Source organism: Rhinoderma darwinii, chromosome 7 (genome assembly GCF_050947455.1).
Source record: "Rhinoderma darwinii isolate aRhiDar2 chromosome 7, aRhiDar2.hap1, whole genome shotgun sequence".
Classification (NCBI taxonomy): domain Eukaryota; kingdom Metazoa; phylum Chordata; class Amphibia; order Anura; family Rhinodermatidae; genus Rhinoderma; species Rhinoderma darwinii.
In genome coordinates, this window is record NC_134693.1 from 54,359,041 (window position 1) to 54,384,759 (window position 25,719).

The following is a 25,719-nucleotide window of genomic DNA, read 5'->3' on the forward strand; positions in this document are numbered from 1 at the left end:
ACTTCTCTCCATTCATTTCTTCAGCTCATAGGGATCCTTTTAGATCGCTATGTGCTGTCTTATACTAACACATTAACGATACTGAAGTGTTTAGACAGTGAATAGACATTCCATGGGATGTCTATTCACAATCCCTGCACTTTGTTACGGTTTCTGTGGTAGTTACAGCAGAGCAAGCTTAATCTCGTTGTAACCTGTCATCTACAGCGTAATCTCGCGAGATTACACTTGCTCTGCTGTAAGTACCACAAACAGTAACGAAGTGCAGGGATTGTGAATAGACATCCCGTGGAATGTCTATTCACTGTCTAAACACTTCAGTATCGTTAATGTGTTAGTATAAGACAGCACATAGTGATCTAAAAGGATACCTATGGGCTGAAGAAATGAATAGAGAGAAGTGTATGACGATGATTGGTCAGCGTCATACACTCTCCTGTACAACGCCCACTTGGTCTAAAGTAAAATACGCCCACTTGGGCATTAAGAAACTCATTAGCATAAATCTAAAATCGCTAATAAAGTGGTGAAAATAGATCGTTTTATTAAATAAAAAGCACTGCTGTCACCTACATTATAGCGCCGATCTCCTTAGGCCACTTATAATGTGGTGACAGAGCCTCTTTAAAGGGGTTATCCGGCAGTAGGAAAAAAGGAAACCTAAAGTACTAAACACATGTAAACACCATTAGGCATCCTCCTTTGAATAATCAACTTGAATTTTTTTACTTTCATGACATACTACTCCCCCATATAATGACTACGCTGCTGGTTTACTTCCTGCTTTAGTCTTTCAGCGTGCGCTAAATAAAAACACTACACATCCCAGAATACTCTTCTTTCATACTACTGGGAGCCGAGACCTGACCATGTGACCACAAGGGGCTGACATTAGTCCTCTATTCTATAGCTAAGCTAGTCACATATCAGGACTGGGCTCCCATCAATGTGAAAAAAAAAAGGAAGCCAGTCCCTTGCTCCCTTACTCTTTAGTATCGGCTCGTGACCGCAAGGGGCTGGCAATTGTTATCTGTTGAGTAACTGCAGTCACAGTGCCTGCCCCTTACGATCACGTGCTTGATGATGCACCGACATGAACTGGAGCAGGAGGCAGCCAACAGTCACGTGAGGCTATGTCGGCGCGTCATCAAGTAAGAGGAAACTACCGCCTGCCGGCACCATGTGACCGGGTTTTGGATTGGCGATTCTGCACTGATTTGAAAATAATAGCATAACAAGTCTTTACAATTGGTTACTTGTTGAGGACACCTCCATCTACAATAAGACCATTTTTAATCATCTAGATTTGTAAACAGAATTTCAGAACCGGTGATTCTAGGTTGTATTCATGCTCTGGTGATTTGTGGTAAGCGCTACTGAATGTCAAATACACTGTCTAAACTTTGCAAAAATAGCAATTCACATGACTATTTTATTTACCACTGAAGACCATATAGACCAGGGGTCTCAAACTCTGCTAGGTAAATAGGACGCACATAGAAAAAATGTGAAGTTGATGGGCCGCATTACTTTCAAATTTGATACAATAGAAATTATTGTTAGGCCCCATCCACACAACTGTGCTCGTAATCACGGCCCGCGATTGCAGGCACGGCCATCTACTGATGGCCGCCCGCATTTTTTGGGCCGTGTTCCCCTACAACGTATCGGAGCACGGCCCGTAAAACACAAAAAAACAGACATGCTCCATATTTCCCGGCGCAGTTCTACAGTGCGGATAACCATCTGTATCGATACGGAAAGGTGTCCGCGGCCAATAGAACTGAATGGATCGATAAAACCTTGGACTGTATTACGGTCCTTGGTTTTACAGTCGTGTGCATAGGGCCTTAATCGATGAGTTATTTGAACTACTATAATAGTACTACATTACTAGAATACTACATTACTATAATAATATCACTAGGTTTAAACTTACCAGAAACTTGCGAATTTACTCCACGTGCTTATGTTAACATTCCAGTTTAAGTGTTGGTAAATGCAGTCTTGCTGCTTAGTTGGCAGCGTTTGGCAGACACAAGAATGTCCAGATTGGGCAGCCCCTTTTTAGATAGTGCCACAAACACCCCCTATAGATAGCTGCCTCTAGGAGTGTAATCTTCAGCCAGAGCGTTGCCCACGCTCTGGCTGTGGATTCCTCTGCTGGAGGAGCCCCTGAAGTCACTGTCCATATATGAACAGTGACTTCAGGGGCTCCTCCAGCAGAGGAATCCACAGCCAGAGCGTGGGCAACGCTCTGGCTGAAGATTACACTCCTAGAGGGAGCCCCAATGGAGCGATCTATATGGGGGTGGGGGCTGCAATCTACAAGGGAGGTCGCACTATCTACTGGGGGCTGTGTGGCCATTGCTCACCTACCACCAACGATCCAGCAGTGCGGAAAAGGGACTGCACTCCATGACGTCATGAAGGAGCGCTGGTGCTCTCCTCCTACGACCTGATCTCTTCTCTCCTGAGGGAGATGACACGAGCCGCAGATGATAGCCTCAGGGGCTGCATGTTTTTGACCCCTGATGCAGTCCATAAGGACACCATAGAACAATGTCAGTATGACCGTTAAACCTGTCTGTCCTGTTGGGTCTATAAAATGTCCAGCTCGAATGCTAGACAAGCCTACATAGAAGGTAACCAAAAGAATGTATCAATTGTAAAATAACTGACATGAGATTGGTTTGAAGTGGTCCTTTTGTAAAAGAAGGCCTGCAGTATAGCAGTAGTGATGCTTTAGATAGCTCCTGGGGTGTAACTGCTCCTCAATCCGGCCAATAATCGTTGAACTGTGAGGCTAAAATTAGTGTAGAGAAACATGGTTACCTAACAATGCTGCTTATTGGATTAAAATGGGAAGCAATTGGGACACATCATAATTATGGCAATGTTTGTCTTTTTGTTTTTTACCAAATACATGATTTAGTATATTTTTATTTTGTTTGATGTACTCTTGGCTTGTATGTTGCAGAATTTAATAGGGCATTAATCTTCAAAAATACAGATGAAGCCAAAGTGTATTTCAAGTAACTGCAGTTAACGTTCTCATCCGATCAGATTGTTGAGTATGCTGGTTCTTGATATTATGAAAGCTATTTTAAATGTCTCCCTTCTAACCTAGGAAGAAATGCATTGCTGCCTCCATTAAAACACACTAGTCACTGGGTCCAGGAGGCATACACCCCCAAATTCTAAAGGAATAGAGTGCTAGGATAAACAGACCGTAATTTATGATATTTATCCGGTTCAGGACCGAGCTATTTTTGAGCTTTTCGGACCAGACACTGTACAGCTGTTTTTAGCACGCGTTTGTTAAAAGTCTATAATTTTAATTCTTTGTTTTTTTTCCGTAGCCCATGCAGGTTTGTCTTTTTTTTTTTTTTTAATGTATTAATTTTTTTTATATAATTTCTATTCACATCCTTTTTATTATCCTGGAAATTCTAAGCTTAAAGTTTTAAAATAATAGTAAAAAAAATGCTTTTACTTTTCAGCCAATTTTTTCTGGTAATATATTTTTACCCTAAAACAGACCTTTTATTTGTGATGGTCATTGTGTACCATAAAGTTTGATATATTACATGTCTATTTGAGGGTAATTGGATCAGGGTTAGGCATCATGCACACAACCGTAGTGGTGTGCATGGCTGGGATTTTCGGTTCGAATGGCCGCGTGCATTAATTTCTATGAGCCTGGTCCCCAAAACAAGAGCGTAATAAGACATGTCCTATCTTTTTGCGGACCAGGCTCCTGGGCAATGCACAGACCGTGGAAACCACGGTTGTGTGCATGGGCCCTTAGAAATGAATGGGACCACAATTAACCTGCAGATTTTCGGGTCAACTGCAGCCGCAAGAACATGTTCGTGTGCATGGGGCCTTGGTTTTATGACCATGATTGGTGATGGGGGGGGGGGGGGTGTTTATTTTGGGTGGGTATTTTATGTTTATTACGGTTTTGCACTTTTATTAACTTTTTTTTTGTCATTATGGTCTGTCCCTCAAAGGTCAGAAAATACTTTTTAGTTTTAATTTCGTCGTCTTTTGCACAGCCTGCCGCTAACCGCATCCCAAGTCACATGATCACCGGGACCAATAGTGGCAGCGGCACTGCTGCTGTCTCTATTCTATACACCGCACTCATTGAGCGCTGTGTAGAAACAATCTGAGAAGATAGAAGCAGCTTGCCCTGCTTCTATCTTCTCCTCTGAGTTCCTGGCAGTCACTAACTGCCGGGCACCCAACACTTAGCTGCCCGATCGCTCAGGCAGCAAGCAAAATTTTGCTCCGTAAATACACTATGGTGTGGGTTTTAAGGACCCGACTATTGGACGTTTAACTTCCACAGGTTAACTAAACAATTAACATACACATTTTGTACCATTTGTCTTTTTTATTAAGTAAATTTCCTCCTTGCAATGTGGAAGTAAGTGAACCCTTTAGAATAACTTTCTTTTCTGCATTGATTACTAATAAAATGTGGTCTGATTCTTATGCAAGTCATAATTATAGAAAAACAATCAAACTAAATTAATAAAACAGAAGTTGTACTGTACATGTCTTTTATTGAGCATATTCAGTGCAGGGAGAAATTAAGAAAGTCTTTGTGTTAATTCATGACTTCTCAAAGCTAATTGGCAGAAGATGTTTCAATTAAGGAGATGAGATTGGAAGTGTGGGGTTCACAGGTGCTTTCCCCTTTAAATGAAAGCCTGGTTACTGAAAAATATTTACTGCTCAAGAAAGATTGATTAAAGGCGCTTTCCAGCTTGCAAACAATATATTTAATTCAATCAGTGACACATATTTAAGCCACTTAATAATGTGCATACCATTTGGTAGATGCTGCCTTTTTCTGCTCTGGAAACCTGTCACGTGACCGCGCTCCCGCTGGATTTCCCCCAGATATGTGACATTTTGGATTGTAAACACATGTCCTCTTCCCAGTTCTCACAGCGCCAAGAATACAAGGTCACTGGTCATGTGACAATTCTTCCTTTGTGTGCAATGCCCCCTGAAGGAAACCTCAAAAGCATGTAACCATAAGCTTCACATGAACAATGGACACCGGAGTGTTCATGAAATTGTAGTTTTAAGTCTCCAACCTGCCGCATCTGGACCGCCTGATTTTCAGCAGTAGAGTTTGTACACATTGGTGTTTTGGAGTGATTGACCTGTTCATGAAAATTGAACAAAAATTACACACCCTATTACATGGAGCACCACTGATGAGCACTACTAGTAACTCGGTTTTCTGGAATTTGTGAAACCAAAATACCTAAGCATGAAGCTACAAAAGCATTGCTATAGACCTGGGTGTTCTTCAATCCATGGTCAGACAAACTCTACAAATTAAGATAATTCAGGACTGTTGCTGCACTACCTTGGAGTTAGGTGCCCTGTTAAGATCGCTCCAGGAACACAATGTGAAAGTGTTGAAAAATTAGAACCCGAAGGTAACCAAGAAAATCTACTGCAAACCACAAACTGCATAAAACCTATTCATTTCTCCACTGTTAGAAAAACTGAACAAGAATGGTGTTCATATGAAGGACACCATAAAGAAAGCTGCTGCTTTCGGGAAAAGAAACTTAAATATTTTTTTTTTTTTGGCCAAGACCACCTGGATGTTCACGAATGCTTCTGGGAAAAAATTTCTATGGACAGTTGAGACAAAAGTGAAACTATTTAGCACAAATCATAACGCTATCTCAACAGTAAAGCATGGTGGAGAGTGTTTTGGTTTGGAGCTGCTTAGCTGCGTCGGGTCCTGGACGCCTTATCGATCATTGGGGGAACCATGAATTCAACGGTGTATAAAAACAAGAGAATGTAAGGGCAACAGTACATGGCTTCAAGCTGAAGAGGCATTGGGTGATGCAACAAGACAATGACCCAAAGCCCACATGTAAATCTGCTAAAGAATGGTTGAAAAAGATGATTTGTCTTTTGGAAAAGTCAAGCTACAGTCCTGACCTTAACCCTATGGAGATGCTGTGGCATGACCTGAAGAGGGCTTGGCACGCAGGGTATCCCAGAACTATTGATGAGATGAAACACACTTGTAGGGCCGAAGGGTCCAAACTTGACTCCATGTTGTACAAATCTTTTTACAGGAAAAGTTTTATGGAATGGACTGCTGCTAAACTAGGATCTACGGGTAATTAAATTTAAGGATCCCTCCCTTTTTTTGTTTCTCACATCACTGAGTGTTTACTCAGTGTGCTTAATAAAAGACCTGATCATTACAACGGTTTGTGTGTTATTAGTTAGAGGCTCTGTCACCACATTATAAATGCCCTATCTCCTACATAAGGAGATGGGCGCTATAATGTAGGTGACAGCAGTGCTTTTTATTAAAAAAAACTATTTTCACCACTTCATTAGCGATTTTAGCTTTATGCTAAAGAATTTCTCAATGGACAACTGGGCGTGTTTTACTATTGACCAAGTGGGTGTTGTACAGAAGAGTGTATGACGCTGACCAATCAGCGTCATGCACTCCTCTCCATTCATTTAGTCAGCACATAGGGATCCTTTTAGATCGCTATGTGCTGTCTTATACTAACACATTAATGATACTGAAGTGTTTTAGACAGTGAATAGACATTCCACAGCATGTCTATTCACAATCCCTGCACTTCGTTAACGTTTCTGTGATAGTTACAGCAGAGCAAGCGTAATCTCCCGAGATTACGCTGTAGATGACCGGTTACAACGAGATTACGCTTGCTCTGCTGTAACTACCACAGAAACGTTAAAGTGCAGGGATTGTGAATAGACATGCTGTGGAATGTCTATTCACTGTCTAAACACTTCAGTATCGTTAATGTGTTAGTATAAGACAGCACATAGCGATCTAAAAGGATCCCTATGTGCTGACTAAATGAATGGAGAGAAGTGTATGACGCTGATTGGTCAGCGTCATACACTCCTCTGTACAACACCCACTTGGTCAATAGTAAAACACGCCCAGTTGTCCATTGAGAAACTCATTAGCATAAAGCTAAAATCGCTAATAAAGTGGTGAAAATAGATAGTTTTTAAAAAAAATAAAAAGCACTGCTGTCACCTACATTATAGCGCCCATCTCCTTATGTAGGAGATAAGGCATTTATAATGTGGTGACAGAGCCTCTTTAAGTGTGACTTCAATGCAGAAATCCAGGTAATTCTGAAGGGGTGACTTTTTCAACTAAGTTCTAGACTGGTCCGGGGTGAGTAACTGGATGTCATATCTTTATTTCTCCATAGCATTTGGCACTGTGCTGCATAAAAGATTGGTACATAAAATGAGATTCATGGGACTGGGAACCTGGCTTAGGCTCTGTACACATCTGTGTTGGGGTACCGTTCTGACTTTCCATCTGAACTTTCCGTCAGAACGGGACCCTGAACAGACGCAAACTGACACAAATGGAAACTACACATTTAAAAAAAATCTAAATATAAAAAAATCCCTTTTAATGTACCAAAAAAAGTTACAAATATTAAGTTCAAAATACCCTTTTTCCATTTTTTTTTTCCCCCCCCTAAGGCCTCATGCATATGACCGTAGCCATGTGCACGGCCGTGATTTTCGGGTCGGCCGGCAGCGGAGTGTCACCCGCGAGCCGCCCGCAAATCACGGGCCGTGCACATGGCTGCGTCCGTTTCTTATGAGCCTGGAGTAAGACTCGTCTGTTCTTTCTACGGTCCTGTTCATGGGCCCATAGAAATTAATGGGGCCGCAATTCTCCCGTGGATTTTCGGGGGCATTGTGGCTGCAAAAGCACGTTCGTGTGCATGGGGCCTAAAGTCATGTAAAAAGATAAAATAAACATAACTGGTATCGTCAAGTCAGTAAAAGTCAGAACTATTACAATATAACACTGTTTCTATATTTTTAACGGTGTATATTATGCTGGATGAATAAACCATCCAGAATTGCTATTTTTTCTGTTCACTTTATCTCCCCAAAAAAATGGGATAAACTTTGATCAGAAAGTCGTATGTATCACAAATTGGTACCAATAAAAAAAAAAAAAAAAAAACTACAGCTCGTCCACACCGCTCCATCCACCGAAAAATAAAATCTAACTATATGAAATCCTTCTTTTTTATTTTTTATTTTTTTTAAGAAATACTTTTAAATCAATATAAATTAGATATAGCTGTAATAGTGCAGACCCGCATTATAAAGTTAACGTGTATTTTACGGCACGGTGAACACCATAATATTAAACCCAAAAAACACTGGAGGAAACGCTACTGCTGTTTGTTCTAGTTTTGTTTTTTCTCCCCACTCCACCCCACAAAGTGTTGTTCTGTTTTTTTTTGCAGTTTCCCTCTACCTTATATGGTGTATAAAAATGTCGCCGAAAGAATAAAGATATGGCATTAAGAAGGCAGGGAGTAACTAAAATGAAAAAACTAAAAATACCTGCAGCGCTAAGGGGTCTAATATAGTTATTTATAACTTTTTGTAGTGATTGCAAAGTAAAATATTATTTTTCGCAGATGATACTATATTGCGTAAAGTAATTTTAACAAAGTGGGACAATTTTCTTTTATAAAATGATCTGGTCAAGTTGGAGGCTCGGGCATAGAAGTGGCAATTGTGGTTTAACACTGATCAATGTAAGGTTATGCACTTGAGAAGGGAAAATACATGTCACCGTTAAATACTAAATGGAAATACACTGGATAAAACTGACCTAAAGAGAACAGGTTGACTAAACTTAACTGCTGCTCGACGTCGGTTGCTACAGTTGCCAAGGCAAATTAGATCATGGGGTGCATCAAAAGTGGCATTGATGCACATGATGAGAACGAGGTTCTACCATTTTATAAATGTCTAGTCAGACCGTACATGTGGGCACCAGTGCACAAGAAAGATCTAGTAGGGTTTGAAGGGCAACCAATATAGTAAATAAAATGAGAACTTCAGTACCCAGAGATTAAGAAAATTAGGGTTGTTGAGTTTAGAAAAAAAGACTCCTGAGGAGTGACCTAATATCGATTTGTAGAAAAATATCCTCAAAGGTCAATACAGAGTTCTCCTTCATGATCTATTTATACCTAGGACTGTAACTATAACAAAGGGGCATCCATGAAATCTAGAGGGAAAAAAGGTTTCTACACTGACCGAGAGGGATTCTCTCCTGTTAGAGCAGTGAGACTCTGGAATTCTCTGCTAGAGAAAGTTGTCACAGTGAATTCACTTGCATGTTTACTAGATTATTGTAGATGGGTAGTTAATCAGGTGTTTTTTTTTTGTTTTTTTTTTAATTTTCCAAATTTAAGATTCGGGAAAACATTATTTCTTTTTTTCCCCTAAGGTGTGAGAAATTTACTTTTGCCTCATGTTTTTTTTTTCCTTCCTCTGGATCAACATTGCAGGATAATAGGATGAACTGGTTGGACTATTTTTCAGCCTACATGCTATGTTACGATGTTTTTATTATAATATTTGCTAAATGTCTACATGTGATGTGGCAAGCTTTAGTATAATAGTGGAGCCAAAGAGAACACAATACCAATCACTGAACAGTAAGGCCCCATGCACATGACCGTGCCCGCAATCACGGCCCGCGATTGCGGGGCCGGCCGCTGACTGACAGCCGCATTTTCGGGCCGTGCTCCCATACAAAGTATGGGAGCACGGCCCGCAAAATGCGAAAGAACGGACATGTTCCATAATTCCCGGAACATTTCCATGGCACGGACACCCTTCCGTAGTGCTACGGAAAGGTGTCAGTGTTCAATGAAAGTGAATGGCTCCGTTTTTGCGGACCGCAATTGCGGTCCGCAAAAACGTAGGTTTTTTACGGTCGTGTGCATGGGGCCTTACTGTAAGGCCTCATGCGCACGACCGTAGCCATGTGCACGGTCGTGATTTTCGGGTCGGCCGGCCACGGAGTGTCAGTCGCAGATCGTGGGCTGTGCACATGGCCGCGGCTATTATTTTCAATGAGCCCGGACCACAGAACACGGCTGTAATAAGGCTTGCCCGTTCTTTCTGCGGTCCAGACTCCCGGGCCGTGCATGGACCGTGGAAACCATGGTCGCGTGCATGGCCCCATAGGAATGAATGGGGCTGCAATTCTCCCGTGGATTTTCGGGGGAATTGCGGTCGCAAAAGCACGTTCGTGTGCATGGGGCCTTAGGCTATGTTTCCACATGGCGTAAACGCTGCGGAAAGTCCACAACTAAATTCTGAGTGGAAATTCCACAGCATTTATAGTAGCCACAAAGTGAATGAGATTTGTTTGAAAATCGCAGCCACACGTTGTTGGAAGTATTTTGAGGTGCGAATTTCAATTCCGCAGCATGTCAATTTATTCTGTGGATTCTGTGCGGAGATGCTGTGTGTTTGGCCCATAGACTTCAGCGGAGAGCATAAATTCTGCAACAGATGTGTTTTGTTGCAGTTTACCCTGTGGAAACGCAGTAAAAAACATTGGAAATCCGCAGGTGAACATAAACTTTGCTATAATCAATGTTTAACATTAAAACCACTGCGGAAAAAGAGTGCTCGGCAGCCCCATAGAAATTAATAGAGCCGTGGCCGAGAATGCGCACTACCGCTCCATTCCTATGCGGCTCCCATGAATGGCAAGGTAAGCCAGTTCTCATGATCAGTGGGTGTTCCAGCGGTCGGATCCCCACCAATCAGATATTTATCGCCTATCCTGTGGATAAGTAATAAAAGGGTTTTTCCATGATCGTTATTTAATTATTTTTGATCCACCATCTGCTCTTTATACACTTGCCAATGCAACTTTTTTGTAAATTATATATATTTTTTAAAACCATTAACCAAAATGCTTTACTATGTTTTTTTCTATATCACACATACATAGAAAGCGCTGCGACCAGACATGGGTTATAACACACTGGCCAACTTCCAGATTGAGAAGAAGATTGGACGGGGACAATTCAGTGAAGTATACAGAGCCATGTGCCTTTTGGATAGAGTACCTGTCGCTTTAAAAAAGGTCCAGGTAAGTGACTTTTAATATAGAACATTTTAGTGCTTTTGCTTTATTTTCATATTCTTTGATCCTGAATCATACAATTAGTACATTTTAATATTTAATGAGACAAATTCATCATTCATCACTAAATTTATGTAGTAATCGGCATCTCTAGGTTAGATTAGTTCCCGATGGCTTTTGATATCCTGAAAGTTATCCTTACTGTAATATTTACTGAATCCACAAATGCTTTTGCACACTTTTAGTAATCGTGATCCTCTGTAAACTGTGTAAAACAATTAGTTGGTGCTTTGCTAGGTATTACACTGTATTTGACTAAGGCTCCGTTCACATCTGCGTTGGAGGCTCCTTTAGGGGCCTCCGTCACAGATCCAGCGGTGATTACCGGAGACCAAGGCGCAGCGTTCTGTGCTTTTGTGTCTGGTAAAATCATGCACACCCCGACGGCACCTATTAAAGTCAATGGGTTCCATCGGCTGCCTGCCGTGTCCATTGTGCCACGGAACCATTGCTTTTGTTCCCTCCTTCTGCTCCTCTTATAAAGGTGTGAACCCAGCCTAAGTAGAGAAAGCAAAGCAAGTGATGCTGGTTAAACTAAGGAACACTGAACATAGAAAAACATAAAAAAAAAAAAAATTAAAACCACTCTTGACAATTCTTACCTCTTTAAAATTAATATCCTTTTTCTTGATCATATTCCATGTAATATTGTAATCAAAACAGTGAGAAGTTTATAAAGAATTCTTCTATATGTGTTCAAGGACAACCCACCCCCCCATAACAATCATGTGATTGACTATAATGGGACATAAATATTAAAGGCTATGTACACCTTTTTGAAATCGTTATTTTTATTTTATTGTCCGAGACACGCAGGACCCGCTGTCACTGAACCCGTTAGTCCTGCTGACCTGATGGATACAGGATTCAGTGGAAGATACAGCTGCTGCTCTATACAGAATACAAAGCAGCTGTATCTCAAAAAGTACTTTTTATTAAAAAAAAAAAAAGCATTTAGAAAGTTGCACAAAAAACACTGATAGACATTTTTAACAAAAAAACATGTTTACCACGTGAAAATGGAAATGATCAGCAGGAAATTAACCCGCGTGTTTGCTGTAACATTGCTGCCAGGAACGTGCTGGAAAATCCCTCAGACTTACAAATATTGCATGAAAGTTCACCTGTTTTTTTCTATTTTTACGCCTCGTTCACCTCTGTGTTGGAGGATGCGCTATTGTTTCCGGTATAACCATGCCCCCCCCCCCCCTGACGGATCCCATTGACTTTAATGGATTCCGTTGGCCGTCAGTGGTGTCCGTGGTGCAACAGAACTGGCACTTCCAGTTATTCCCTTGTTCTGCTCCTCTGATGGAGCACAGCAACCTGAATGGCAAGTGGTAGGTGTGAACCCAGCCTTAGTGATCCTTTAATTATTGAAACACTGCTTTTTATCCTTTTATATTACAGAACGTAGCTGTACCTATTATCTAATGTCCACGTTTCAATCTCAATATTTCATAAAGCTATGAATCTGCCCAGTGATCCAGCTTAATAAACTCCTGGCGCTTAGCTGTTCTCGCTAGAGAAACTTTGAACAGCCATACATTTCCCCTCCAGCAGCCACTGCCGGGGTAATGTAGTATTACACGGCGGCCATTCTGTAGAGACGCGATTTCAGGGTATTTTGTCTGGTATACATCTGATGTGTTACTAACGTTTGGTAATCTTTCACGTTTATTAAAATTAGTGACACTATGAAATTTAAACGGGTTGCACAAATTCTAACCACATACAATACAATGCTAGTAAAAGACTTATGGGAAAGGGGATTTCAAGAAGGTGATGTGAAAGGATCATAAAGTCACATTTTTTTTTATTTCAGTTTTTTAAATTTAAGTTATGCAATTCTTATTGGCCAGTATGTAAACTTTAGTTCAATAGCCAGACACCACCAATGTGCGCTGAAAATAATGCATTTGGTGTGATCCTTTCCCAAAAAAAAGGTAACATATGTCTTAAAGATATATGCCCGGTGAAAATTAACGGCCTATCCTCAGAATAGGTAATCCATATCTAATCGGTGGGGGTCCGACTCTTGGTACCACCGCCGATCAGCTGCTTGAAGGGACCAAAGTGCTTGTGCAAGCGATTCTCCCCCTTTATTTCTCAAGCAGCTTCGTGTTGTACAGCTTCGGCACATTTGTAGCTGCTGAGCACAGTATTCCAGCTTTCCCCCAATTCACAGTATTGAGTAAGAAATGAAGAGGTAGCAATGCTTGTGTGAGTGCTGCAGCCCCTTGAAACAGCTGATTGGAGGAGGTGCTGGGAGTCTGACCCCCACCTATCCGATATTGATGGCCTATCCTGAGGATAAGCCATCAGTTTCTTTTCACCGGGCAACTTCTTTAATTTCCCAAATCTTCTGACTTGGCATGTCAGAAGTTTTGATCAGTTCGCGGCCCGATTTTTAGAAAAGCCCATCAGAGCTGAAGGGGCTTAGTCCCATTAATCAGTGAACCCTGATGATTAAAACTTAACATGTCACTTTGATATGCCAAAAGTTTTGTGAAACGAGTGTTCCTTTTTTAAGGCTACTATAACATGGTGTTTCTCGGTGGACTCCTGGTACGGGGTCCTCGTGTAAATGATGTTGAAGAAAACTATATTCACATGCCGCAGGAAAAAAAAAATCTATGCAGATTTCAGCGTTTGCTGTGGCTTGTAAAATCACGGCAAATATGTAATATTACAGTAAGATATGCATGTAAATCTGGATTGTAATACATGCAGGTCTTTTGCGGATCCAAACTGAGCTACAATGTTGATGTGATGTATATTTGTGTATAGGTATGTGTTAATAGTTTGCATTTTGTTAATTTATAAAAGAAAAAGTGAATGAACTGAAGAGACATCTAAATCAAATCAATATTTGGTGTGACCACCCTTTGCCTTCAAAACCGCATAAATTCTTCTAGATAAAATTGCACACCGTTTTTGAAGGAATTCGGCAGGGAGGTTGTTCCAAACCTCCTTGTTCTTTACGCTGAAGATAGTTCTTAATGACGTTTGCTGTGTGTTTAGGGTCGTTGTGCTGCTGCAAAATAAATTTGGAGCGAATCAGACGCCACACTGATGTATTGCATGATGCATTAGTATCTGCCTGTATTTCTCAGCATTGAGGATACCATTAATCCTGACTAAATCTCCAACTCCATCTGCTGATATGCAGCCCCAAACTTGCACGAAACCTCCACAATGCATCACTGTTGCCTGCAGACACTTTATTGTACTATTCTCCAGTCCTTTGGTGAACAAACTGCCTTCTGTTACTGCCAAATATTTCACATTTTGACTCATTAGTCCAGAGCATTTGCTGCCATTTTTCTGCACCCCGGTCCAATGTTTCAGTGTATAGTTGAGTTGCTTGGCCTTGTTTCCGCATCTAATTTCTGGCTGCAATTCTTCCATGAAGACCACTTCTGGCCAGACTTCTCCGAACAGTAGATGGGTGTACCTGGATCCCACAGGTTTCTGCCAGTTCTGAACTGATGGCACTACTGGACATGAGTAAGTGTAGCGTCCATGGCCGAGGACCGTCAGGTTCTCACCGCCCCCATCCCCCCGTGGCCATAGCCATGGATCTGTGAGCGCTTGCTCGCATCTCCTTCCCAGGAGACGCCAGCGGTCACTTCCGCTCCGGTCCGCTCTGTCCCGCACATGGGAATCATCATCAATTAGCCCATGGTTCCCCTGGACTATAAGAAGTACCCTGCCCCTTTGCTCATTGCCTGAGCGTTGTTAGTATTCCCATGTCAGTCTTGCAAATGGTCCTGTTCCTGTTTCTCCTTTGCCCTGCTACCTGTATCCCGTGCTGTGTCCTTATTCCTGAGTCTGTTAGTGTTGGAGTTGTGCCTTACTGCACCTGCTGTCATCTGCCACGTCCAGTGTCCTCTACCACATCCAGGGTTATCTGCCACATCTGGCGTAACCTGCTGCACTCGCCTCCATCCGTGCTAAAGCTTCGGCCACTGTCTGGACTATTCAGGTACCCTAGACCAGGACTTTGTATTGATTTGGGTTCTCTGTTGTTTGGCCAGCTGCTTCCCCGCTACGGCGGTGCGGCCTAGTGGGTCCACATACCCACAGACCGTGACAGTAAGGATGTAAGCATGATGTGTATTTGATCTGCTGCACTAAGTTTCTTTGGTCGACCACTTTGTCTGCGGTCCCCAACGTTGCCCGTTTCTTTGTGCTTCTACAAAAGAGCTTGAACAGCAAAACCCAGTCTGCTTTGAAATCTTTGCCTGGGAGAGACCTTGCTGATCCAGTATAACTACTTTGTGTCTTGTTGCTGTGCTCAGTCTTGCCATGGTGGTCCTGAGACATGAAACGGTCTTCCACAACCGCACCTTTCTAACAGTTTTTGGCTGTTCCTCACCCGGTTTTAAACCTCCTATACAGCTGTTTAGTTAATTACTGCATTTCAACCTACATTTGAAAATGATTCATTATCACTTGTTTGGTATAATTGGGTAATCATACACCTGACTATAATCCCACAAAATCTGTCTTTGTGCAAGTGTACCTAGAATAATTAATACTGCTTTTAAGGCAAAGGTTGGTCACATCAAATATTGCTTTGATTTCGATTTCTCTTTTTGTTCATTCACTATGTATTTTGTTTATTGATAAGAAAAAACTATTAACACTTCTATTTTTGAAAACCATCTTACATTCCAACATTTTTCCACAACTGCCTAAAGCTTATGCACAGGTGTGTGTGTGTGTGTAGTATAATATATATTTACACGTGTGTGTGTATGTATGTGTGTGTGTGTGTGTATATATTAATTAGACCTTCTCAATTAATTAGAATATCAAAAAGTCAATTTAAAGAGGCTGTCACCAGATTCTGAAATCCCTATCTCCTATTGCATGTGATCGGCGCTGCAATGTAGATAACAGTAAAGTTTTTTTTTTTTGTTTTTTTTTAAAACGTTCATTTTTGGCCAAGTTATGAGCTATTTTATATATATATGCAAATGAGGTATGAAATGGACAACTGGGCGTTTTTTTTTCGTTCTGTCCAACTGGGCGTGTATTGTGTTTTTAACTGGGCGTGTTTACGTGTATGATGGTGACCAGTCAGCATCATACACTCCTCTACATTTATTTACACAGCAGCGATGTGCAGCCACATAAACAGAGATTAACGTTACTGCAGTGTCCTGATAATGAATACACATGATCATCCAGCCTGGACGTCATGTGTATTCAGAATCCTGACACTTCTGACTCTTTTCTTTGAGATTTCTAGCACGGGAAACAATCTCGCGAGATTTCGGAGATAAACGAGATTTCGTTTCCCTTGCTGCAAATCTCACAGAAAAGATTCAGAAGTGTCCTGATAATGAATACACATGACGTCCAGGCTGGATGATCATGTGTATTCATTATCAGGACACTTGATTAACGTTAATCTCTGTTTATGTGGCTGCACATCGCTGCTGTGTAAATAAATGTAGAGGAGTGTATGATGCTGACTGGTCACTGATTGGTCAGCGTCATACACGTAAACACGCCCAGTTAAAAACACAATACACGCCCAGTTGGACATAACGAAAAAAAAACGCCCAGTTGTCCATTTCATACCTCATTTGCATATATATAAAATAACTCGTAACTTGGCCAAAAATGAACGTTTAAAAAAACAAAAAAACGTTACTCTTCTCTACATTGCAGCGCCGATCACATGCAATAGGAGATAGGGATTTCAGAATCTGGTGACAGAGCCTCTTTAATTCAGTAATGCAATGCAAAAAGTGAAACTTCTATATTTATATAAATTCATTACACACAGAATGATCTATTTCCACCATTTTTTTTCTTCTTTTAATGTTGAGGAGTATAGATAACCGTTAATGAAAACCCAAAATCACTTTCATCAGTAGTTCAACATTTCGGTATTAAAAAATCATTTTTGTAATTGGGATTATACTTTATTAGGCTGATATTCCACATAGTGTGTATGTGTAGAGTAGAATATAAACTAGATCCATGATATATAATGTTTATTACCAGATGTTTATGTTAATGCAGAAATAGAAGATATGGATGAAAGTTCAGTCTTGAAAGAGTGTCTTGAACACACCACTAATTTAGGAATATCTATATGATGTTCCTGCCTATTGACCAGGCCATAACAGAATATAAAAATGAGCTCCGCAGCATCCCTCCCTGCTAAGCCGTCTCATTTAGTAGCACATCCTTGACTTTGAATCCCATTTCTCTTTTAATCTGCATAACATCTGCATATATTTGTGGGAGATCGGCTTTTTCTGTGTTTGCAGTGAATGACAGCTGCCAGCAGCTTTACTGAATGCTATTACAATATGCAAAACTTACTACTGAAAAGAACTGTGGATTTGTTTCAACTATTCGGCTGGAGATTTCTTTCATTAGAATGAAGCATTTCAAAGCTGCCTTTTGTGATTTTTGTGATATGTTATTTTGTACGTTTTGAGCTACATATTGAGAATCCACAGTTGGGCCGCAGAATTTTTATTTTTTTCATTTAAGAGCCCCTCCAAACTGAATAAGATCCTTTCACTTAAAAGATTTTAGAACATTAGAAATTACAATTTGACAGTGCTCCTCCAGCCGTATATACTGTAACTGTGTGCAGTCTTTCTCTTGTATGCTTTGTCATTGGTGCTACAGACATTCCCTGTTTTTAGTTTGTGATACAAGAAGCTACTTCCTGTCCATACAGTAGAAGCTCTCATGGGGTAATATCCCTGTCAGCTGGCCAAGGACAGAGTCTCCAAGTCTTTGTATATAATCACCACTGTCTTCTCCTTCTCTTACCTCTGTTAACTTTTCCTGACACTCCTTCCATCGTTCACACTTAATAGATGCATATCTAGTTGACTCTACACCCTCACCTTTTGCACTCTTGGCTGTGTGTTTTTCTAGGATACATATAGACCCTACTTTGTGTCCATGACCTCTAGGCATTGTAATTTAATTACATTTTTGAGAACGGAAGGTACCACATGCTAAGGATTTTGACTCCTTGTTTTCACGTAAGTCAATGGCGTGTGCAGCCTGTGAGCAGGACAGTAGAGGTGACATGTCCTCTATAAAGAGGACCTGTCACTAGGTCATATAAGTTCAACTGGTTTACTGACCTGAATAGTTCTGTCTCCCTTATTCCAGCGCTATGGCCCACTGTTGTGTTGGCTCCCTATATGCTAATATGCTGTTGTTAGCCAACGGGCATGAACTACCCTCATTCTCTTGAGGTGCAGCTAGCTTACCCACCTCTGACCAATCCACGGGAGGCAGCTTCTGAGTGGCCAGGCACAGCGTGATCTTGTGAGATATGGTTGTTCTGGCGAGATCACGCTTTGCCTGGCCGCTCAGCTGCTTCACTCTGATTGGTCAGCATCAGAGAAACGCAAGCTAGCTCTATCTCAAGAGAGAGAGGGAGGATAACTACTACTGACTAACTACAGCAAATTAGCATATAGGGAGCCAACACAACAAGGGGCCATGTCTCTGAAACGGGTGTCCAGGAAATAAAAAAGTGGGCATTTGAGTTAACCATTTATTAGATACTAATCTGGAGGATGCTGAAAGAGGACCTCTCACTAGGTCTTATAAGTAGAACTGCTTTACTAAATTTAAGTTCTATCCGAAATCAGAATATCATCAACATTTCCAATGCCGCCAAGCACTTCATCGATCAACATAATAGATCAACAAGCACATTCCGTTGTTACGCGATAGAAAAAATTCATACCCCGAAAAGAGGAGGGGACATCAAACATAAAACACACAGAAGAGAAGCATATTGGATATATAGGCTCAAAACAAGAGTCCCAAAGGGCCTCAATCTAAAACAAGAACTAATGCTCTATTATTTAGTGCGTCAAATCACATCTCCCTTACCTGTCCATTAATAAGGATCATTTTGAAATTGCCCGATTTAGTTACTATTATTGAAATAAATATCCTCCTAAGAAAATATGTATTCTAATATGAAAAATAATGATATACACTAATGCAATATATTCCATGTCGGATCTATTGCACCGCAATTTAATAGGAAAATAATGACCCACACCAATACCTTATATCCTATGTTAACATGCAATGTACTCCAAGCCACTCTGGCTATGGTATGATTTATCCAATCCTAAACTGTCTTTTCAGTATTGAGTTTTTTTAAATTAGCACCTCATGCATATATTTTTATATGTTTTGTTTTTAGTTACTGTTTATATTTTGTCATATAAACGTCATCGGCTGGTCAAGTTTACATCCTGTCAACCCATAGGATTATTACCACGTCATTATCAGAATATCTTAAAGTATTACCCAAATATTAAAGGGAAGACGTGTAGGAATACAAAACACTTGTCTGGATCCTATAAATCCACGTCTTCCTTTGCACACATTGCCGTCCAATACATGAACTTATTATGCGTTCCAGAAGGTCATTCCTCGTGGACCGCAATTTATTTCACATGAATGACCGGATATAAAACCCAGCAATGCAGGTCATAATTTTAGAACAAGCCATATCCTCAACTACCTGTTGTACCTTGGAACACTCCCTGACTATTTTTTTTTAAATACAATTATGGAATAAAACTTGGAATAAGTTTCCCTTTTAACCACCACATTTGTCTCAGCGCTGGATCCACTTTCTGTCTTCTTTCCCTGACTAACTACAGCAAATTCGCATATAGGGAGTCCACACAACAAGGGGCCATGTCTCTGAAACGGGTGTCCAGGAAATAAAAAAAGTGGGCCTTTGAGTTAACCATTTATTAGATACTAATCTGGAGGATGCTGAAAGAGGACCTGTCACTAGGTCTTATAAGTAGAACTGGTTTACTAAACTGAATAGCGATGTCTGATTACAGCACTTTTTCCTGGACCCCCCCTTCATTCTAGAAATATGGCCCACTGTTGTATTAGCTCCCTCTATTCTAATTTTCTGTTGCTAGCCAACAGGGCGTGAACCAGCCTCATGCTACTTTGTGCTGGTTGGTCAGCATCAGAGGCAGGGAAGCTAGCTCCGCCTTGTTGGCTAGCTACAGCATATAGGGATCCAACACAACAGTGGGTCATATCTCTGGAGCAGTGGGGTCCAGGAAAAAAAGAGACACACCGCGCTGGAATCGGGGAGACAACGCTATTCAGGTCAGATAGCCAGTTAAACTTGACCTAGTGACAGGTCCTCTTTAAGGCTGATTATTCCATTACTAAATCTGAGTTTACAAATTGTGTTTTAAAGTTTGAACCTGAGGATGTAATCGTTAGCATAAGAACTGTAGTAAAAATGCAGAAATAATATACACTACTATTGTAGAGTTGTAGCAAAAAGTAACTGCAAGCATGTTGTAAAATTTCCAGCTGATGGCACAAGTTCTAGCCAGATCGCAGTGCGAGCGGCTACAATGACAAGTCACTGTGTTTCCTCATATTTTACCATCCATCCTGCTCGGGAGGGAGCTGTCACAGCATAGAAGAGATGTGATTGTAACTATGAGCATTTCTCCCCAAGGGCAGCTCTATCTCCTTGAAAGGCCCACCGTGACTGTTTCATGTATCCAGCTCAGATTTGTGAAGAATGAGACGCAGAAAGCGGAAATCAAAGAATTTTACCACACGTTGTCATCACAGAATGGGTTTTCGGTAGACTTAATTGTGGGATACTGTAGTTAAACTGGGACATCGTCCATGTAATGTTACATGCATTTCATTAACTTTGTACATGCGTCTGCATGGCGTGCGTTTTTTTTTTTTGTTGCCTGATTGGAAATCTTTCTGTCGGTGGATAAGTGGTTACACAACCCGAAGACATGTTACACAATAATCAACCACGTAGCTGCGCTCAGGCATTGCCGCTCTGCCTCCACATTAATGGTGTCTTTGTAAATAACCTTATATTCATCTTTATTTAATCCCTCACAGATTTTTGATTTGATGGATGCCAAGGCAAGAGCAGACTGTATCAAAGAGATTGACCTCCTCAAGGTAAACACTTTTTGAAGCGCCCCTAAGATTTTGTTTGTAGAATGTGCTTTTTGTGTGAAATCTGACGCTTTGATGATTTTGTTGTTACTTTCGTCTAACTGAGACCCCTTTTTCAATGTGCCACATGAAGGCTTTGAACCACTTCGTTTCACATCTCCTGTGAACTTGGCATCTCCTTAAATAAGGAAAGAAAGATGTTTACATCTTTAGATAAAACTGCATTAAAAGTCACTTTGCTGTTTCTTTCTAACCAGCTCAGTGGGCTTATTTGCCACCCTCCAACTATTTTGTTACAAGATGAAGATTGCATATGTGGTAGTATTGCTATTAAGCAGCTTTCGTTTTTATTATCATGGTTCTAGATATTGAACATTTTAAAATCGATTCTAGGAGAAAAAAAGTGATAAATGCAAGTAATACAACAATACAACAAAATAAAAAGTGGTAGGACCTCAGCTGCTAGAAGCTACATTACATTTGAATAAAATATGTAAAGTCCATCAGCCTGTTTTTTTTTTTAAATTCATAGAGTGCCATATATAAAGCCAGTTTATTCTTCCAGTCAGTAAGTTGGGTATTAGGTAATATTTTAGATTAAACTAGATTCTCCATAGAAATTGAAGGAATTTACTTTGTCACAGTAGATTCAGTATAACATTGTTTCTTCCATAGAGTTAACACTGTATAAGGAAGATGAATGGGTGTCATTAACATATTGATATGAAGTCTCTTGACTGAAGACCCCGATACACAGGGGGTGTAAGGATCACATGTTTTTCATTGTCATTCATCAGCGGGACAGACTTAGATTAGATTAATGTTGTATTGTAAACTAAGACAAGCTTATTATTTCACGAATGGGTACTGTCTACATGGTAGCAATAGTGGCTAGCCTGCCATACACCCTCATTTGATCCACAGAAGTTTAGTCATTATCTTTTAACCCCTTAAAGGACCAGTGTCACGAAAAAAATATATTTTTTAGATCAATTTGATTTTAGTGTTTTATTTGTGTGTTTGTGTTTTACTTTTTTTTTATTTTTTCACTTTTTCTTCCCTATGGGGGCTGCCATTTTTTTTTCCATCTCTATATGTGTCGATTAATGACACATACAGACATGGAATACGGCACATACAGTCCCATAGTGAAAGCGAACGGGGCCCGTTCAATCCACTATGCTGTACGCCGTCTGTGTGGGAACGGTGCATGCGCCGCTCCCACACAGTCCAAGTTGAACTGTGCGACGTCCGGCGCCATTTTCCTGTGGACCGGAAGTTGCGGCCGGACAGTAAGATTACTACTTCCGGTCGCGGCTTCCGGACTTGTGCACTTGGAGCGGCGGTAGCAGACGGAGCGGACGGACCGGAGGGAGCGGCGGTGGCAGGAGCAGGTAAGTTATTTCTATGTATGGTCGTGTTTTAGTGTGTGTTTACTAGTGTATGTAAACCTTCTACACTGTGTGTTAGCTCAAAAAATGGCGACACACAGTATAGGAGGTTTGACCGTTCAATCCCCTCCTTTCTCCTGGCACTAGCCAGGATAAAGGAGGGGGGATTCTGAGAGCTCACTAGAGCGAGTGAGTTTTCTCAAATTTTTTCAGCATAAAGCAATGTGGTTGCTTTACCACATGCAATGCTGCAATTTTGGGAATTGCTCCATCGAGTGACAAGCACTGGGAAATGTTAGAAATTAGAATCTAATTTATAATATTTCCTGACTCGTGAAAATTTTTTTTAAAATTAGAACAATGTTTAATCACCTATACACTAATTGTTTAACTAAAAAAAAAAAAAAAATTTTTCTAGCGACACTTTCCCTTTAAGGACGTTGACTAGTTGCCATGCTCAGGACGCAGCCCCGTTTTTCAAATCTGACGTGTCACTTTATGTGGTAATAACTTTGGAATGCTTTTACTTATCCATGATGATGTACTTCTTATTCGGCAGGTACTGGCGGAATTGAAGCCTCCCTTTAAAATTAACTAGGGACTCGTCAACCGCAATGCACTTCTCGGGGGTGTATACCTGGGCAAATTTGGCACTGAAATGGTCTAATTTTAAATAGGCGGTCAAAGCTGGGGTCACCTTGTTGTGGGCAATGTGTATTATCGCAGTAATGCAAAAATCTGAGAATTAGCTCAAAACGAGTCCTGGCCATCGCCATGTGTTACCTGGGGGTGTGATACAGTATATCTGTGCTCCAGTATGTTATTATGGATGGCTTTTTCAGAAGCCCCATACTGAGCACAATACCCCAGAACTTCCTCATTTCCATGGTGTCTACAGGGGTCCACCTGAAGGGCCTGGCGTAACTAGATGAGGCATTCTTGGCGATAAACTGTTGGGCACATAGGTTAGTTTGATGAGGAAGAGAAGTAGTAGTGTTTCTACGTCCGTTCCGGACTTGCTGTCCGAAGCAATACTGGCATATGCCGCCTCCAGCCGTAAATACTCTACGGGCCATTATGCTCATTATCGGATAGGTATGTTATGCAAAACCTACCTAACCAAACTCCTATATATATTTTTTTGTTTGAGAGTGTGTGTGTGTGTGTGTGTGTGTGTGTGTGTGTTATATCTTTTTTGTTTTATTTTTATATATATATATATATATATATATATATATATATATATATATTTTCTTTTTCCATCTTTCTCCTCTCTCTCTTCCTCAACCTCCATCTCTCTCTCTTCCTCCTCCTCCATCTCTCTCTCTCTCTCTTCCTCCTCCTCCATCTCTTCCTCTTCCTCCTCCATCTTATCATCATCAGTATATCTCTGAACACTTCAGAATTCATCCGGCTGCATCTGTCTTTGCCTTTGCATGCCCATGCCATCACGCTGCCTCCACATTGTTTTACAGAGGAAGTGGTGTGCTTTGGATCATGAGCCGTTCCAAGCCTTCTCCATACTTTCTTCCTCCCATCATTCTGGTGCAGGTTGATCTTAGTTTCATGCTGTTCCAGAACTGGGCGGCTTCTTTACATGTTGTTTGGCAAAGTGTATTCTGGCCTTCTATTTTTGAGGCTGATTAATGGTTTGCACCTTGTGGTGAACACTCTGTATTTGCTCTCATGAAGTCTTCTCTTTATGGTAGACTTAGATCACCTACTCCCAGGACTGTTCTTCACTTGGGTAGACGTTATGAAGGGGTTTTTCTTCACCATGGAGAGGATTCTGCAATCATCCACCACTGTTGTCCTCCGTTGACATTCAGGCCTTTTTGGAGTTCACGAGATCACCAGTGCACACTCTTTTTTTCAAGAATGTACCAAACTGTTGGTTTGGCCACTCCTAACATTTGTGCTTTCTCTCTGATGGATTTCTTCATATTTTTTTTTTTTTCAGCCTAACGATGGTTTGTTTCACTTGCATTGAGAGCTCCTTTGACCTCATGTTGTGGGTTTACAGCAACAGCTTCCAAATGCAAATGCCACACCTGGAATCAACTCCAGACCTTTTACCCGCTTAATTGATGATGGAATAGCCCTTGCAGCCCATTAAATAAGTTTTGAGAATTGTCCAATTACCTTTTTGGTCTCTTGAAATAGAGGCAGTTACATATTAAAGAGCTGTAATTCCTAAACCCTTCCTCAAATTAGGATGTGAATAACCTCAAATTAAAGCGGAGTCTGCACTTTAAGCCCATATTGATTATATAACTGTATATTTAATGTTTTAGTAAATGGCTAAAATGCCAAAACTTGTGTCACTGTCCAAATAATTCTGGATCGAAGGCCTCGTGCACACAGCCGTGCCCGTAATCACGGTCCGCGATTGGTGGCACGGATGGCCGCACGGCCCGTAAAACGGACAAGATAGAACATGTTCTATGTCTTGCGGTACAGTTCTACGGCACGGACAACCTATCCGTAGCGATACGGAAAGGTGTCCGCGGCCAATAGAACTGAATGGGTCTGTAATTGCGGACTGTATTACGGTCCGTAATTAGAGATTTTTTTTATGGTCGTGTGCATGGGTCCTTACTCTATGTACCAGCAATATCTACACACAAGCTTTCTAAAAATGATTACAATTGAAAAATTTGTATGTTTTGTGTTATCTAACAAACATTTTAATATTTCATCGTGGTACAACCCCTTTTTTAATTTAAGTTTAGTTTCCATTTTTTTTTCATTGATATCCCACCACTTCTAAATTATTGTAATTTTTTTTCATGAATTTAGTTGTAGTGAATTTTGCTTTTCCTAAAATGTTTTTGGGTTTTTATTTTCAGCAACTGAACCATCCAAATGTGATAAAATACTATGCATCATTCATTGAAGATAATGAACTGAACATTGTCTTGGAACTTGCAGATGCTGGGGACCTATCTAGGATGATTAAGGTATTTATTTTTCCAGGTTTTTCCGTTTTTTTTCATCTTTGCGTTCCAATCGTTCTCGCATTTGGAAGACGAGATGTTGTTTTTTTTTTTTGTTTAATTTGTACCATATAGGGGTTCATGTAATGTATTGTGTAACTTTTATTAACTCGTTTCTAGGAGAAGTTGGGAAAATAATAGAAATTCCGCCAAAGTTATTTTTGAATTTACTGAGTTCACTGTGCGGTATAAATGCAATGCTAACTTTATTCTGTGGGTTGCTGAGATTAATGTTACTAAATATAATGCTGTTATATTATAGAATGCTGTTCAGCTGTTTTACGCCTGGAATTAC

General features: G+C 40.7%; 1 protein-coding gene across 2 annotated transcripts in view; it reads left to right on the forward strand.

The window, feature by feature from the left end:
- The window catches only part of NEK7 (NIMA related kinase 7), a 116,604-nt gene that overhangs the window by 35,638 nt on the left and 55,247 nt on the right, over window positions 1–25,719 (forward strand). For both annotated transcript variants that reach the window (XM_075833389.1, XM_075833391.1), the window contains 3 exons: window positions 10,853–10,993; window positions 20,978–21,040; window positions 25,278–25,388. In XM_075833389.1, the coding sequence (XP_075689504.1) occupies window positions 10,853–10,993; window positions 20,978–21,040; window positions 25,278–25,388 (315 nt within the window). The remainder of the gene's footprint in view (window positions 1–10,852; window positions 10,994–20,977; window positions 21,041–25,277; window positions 25,389–25,719) is intronic.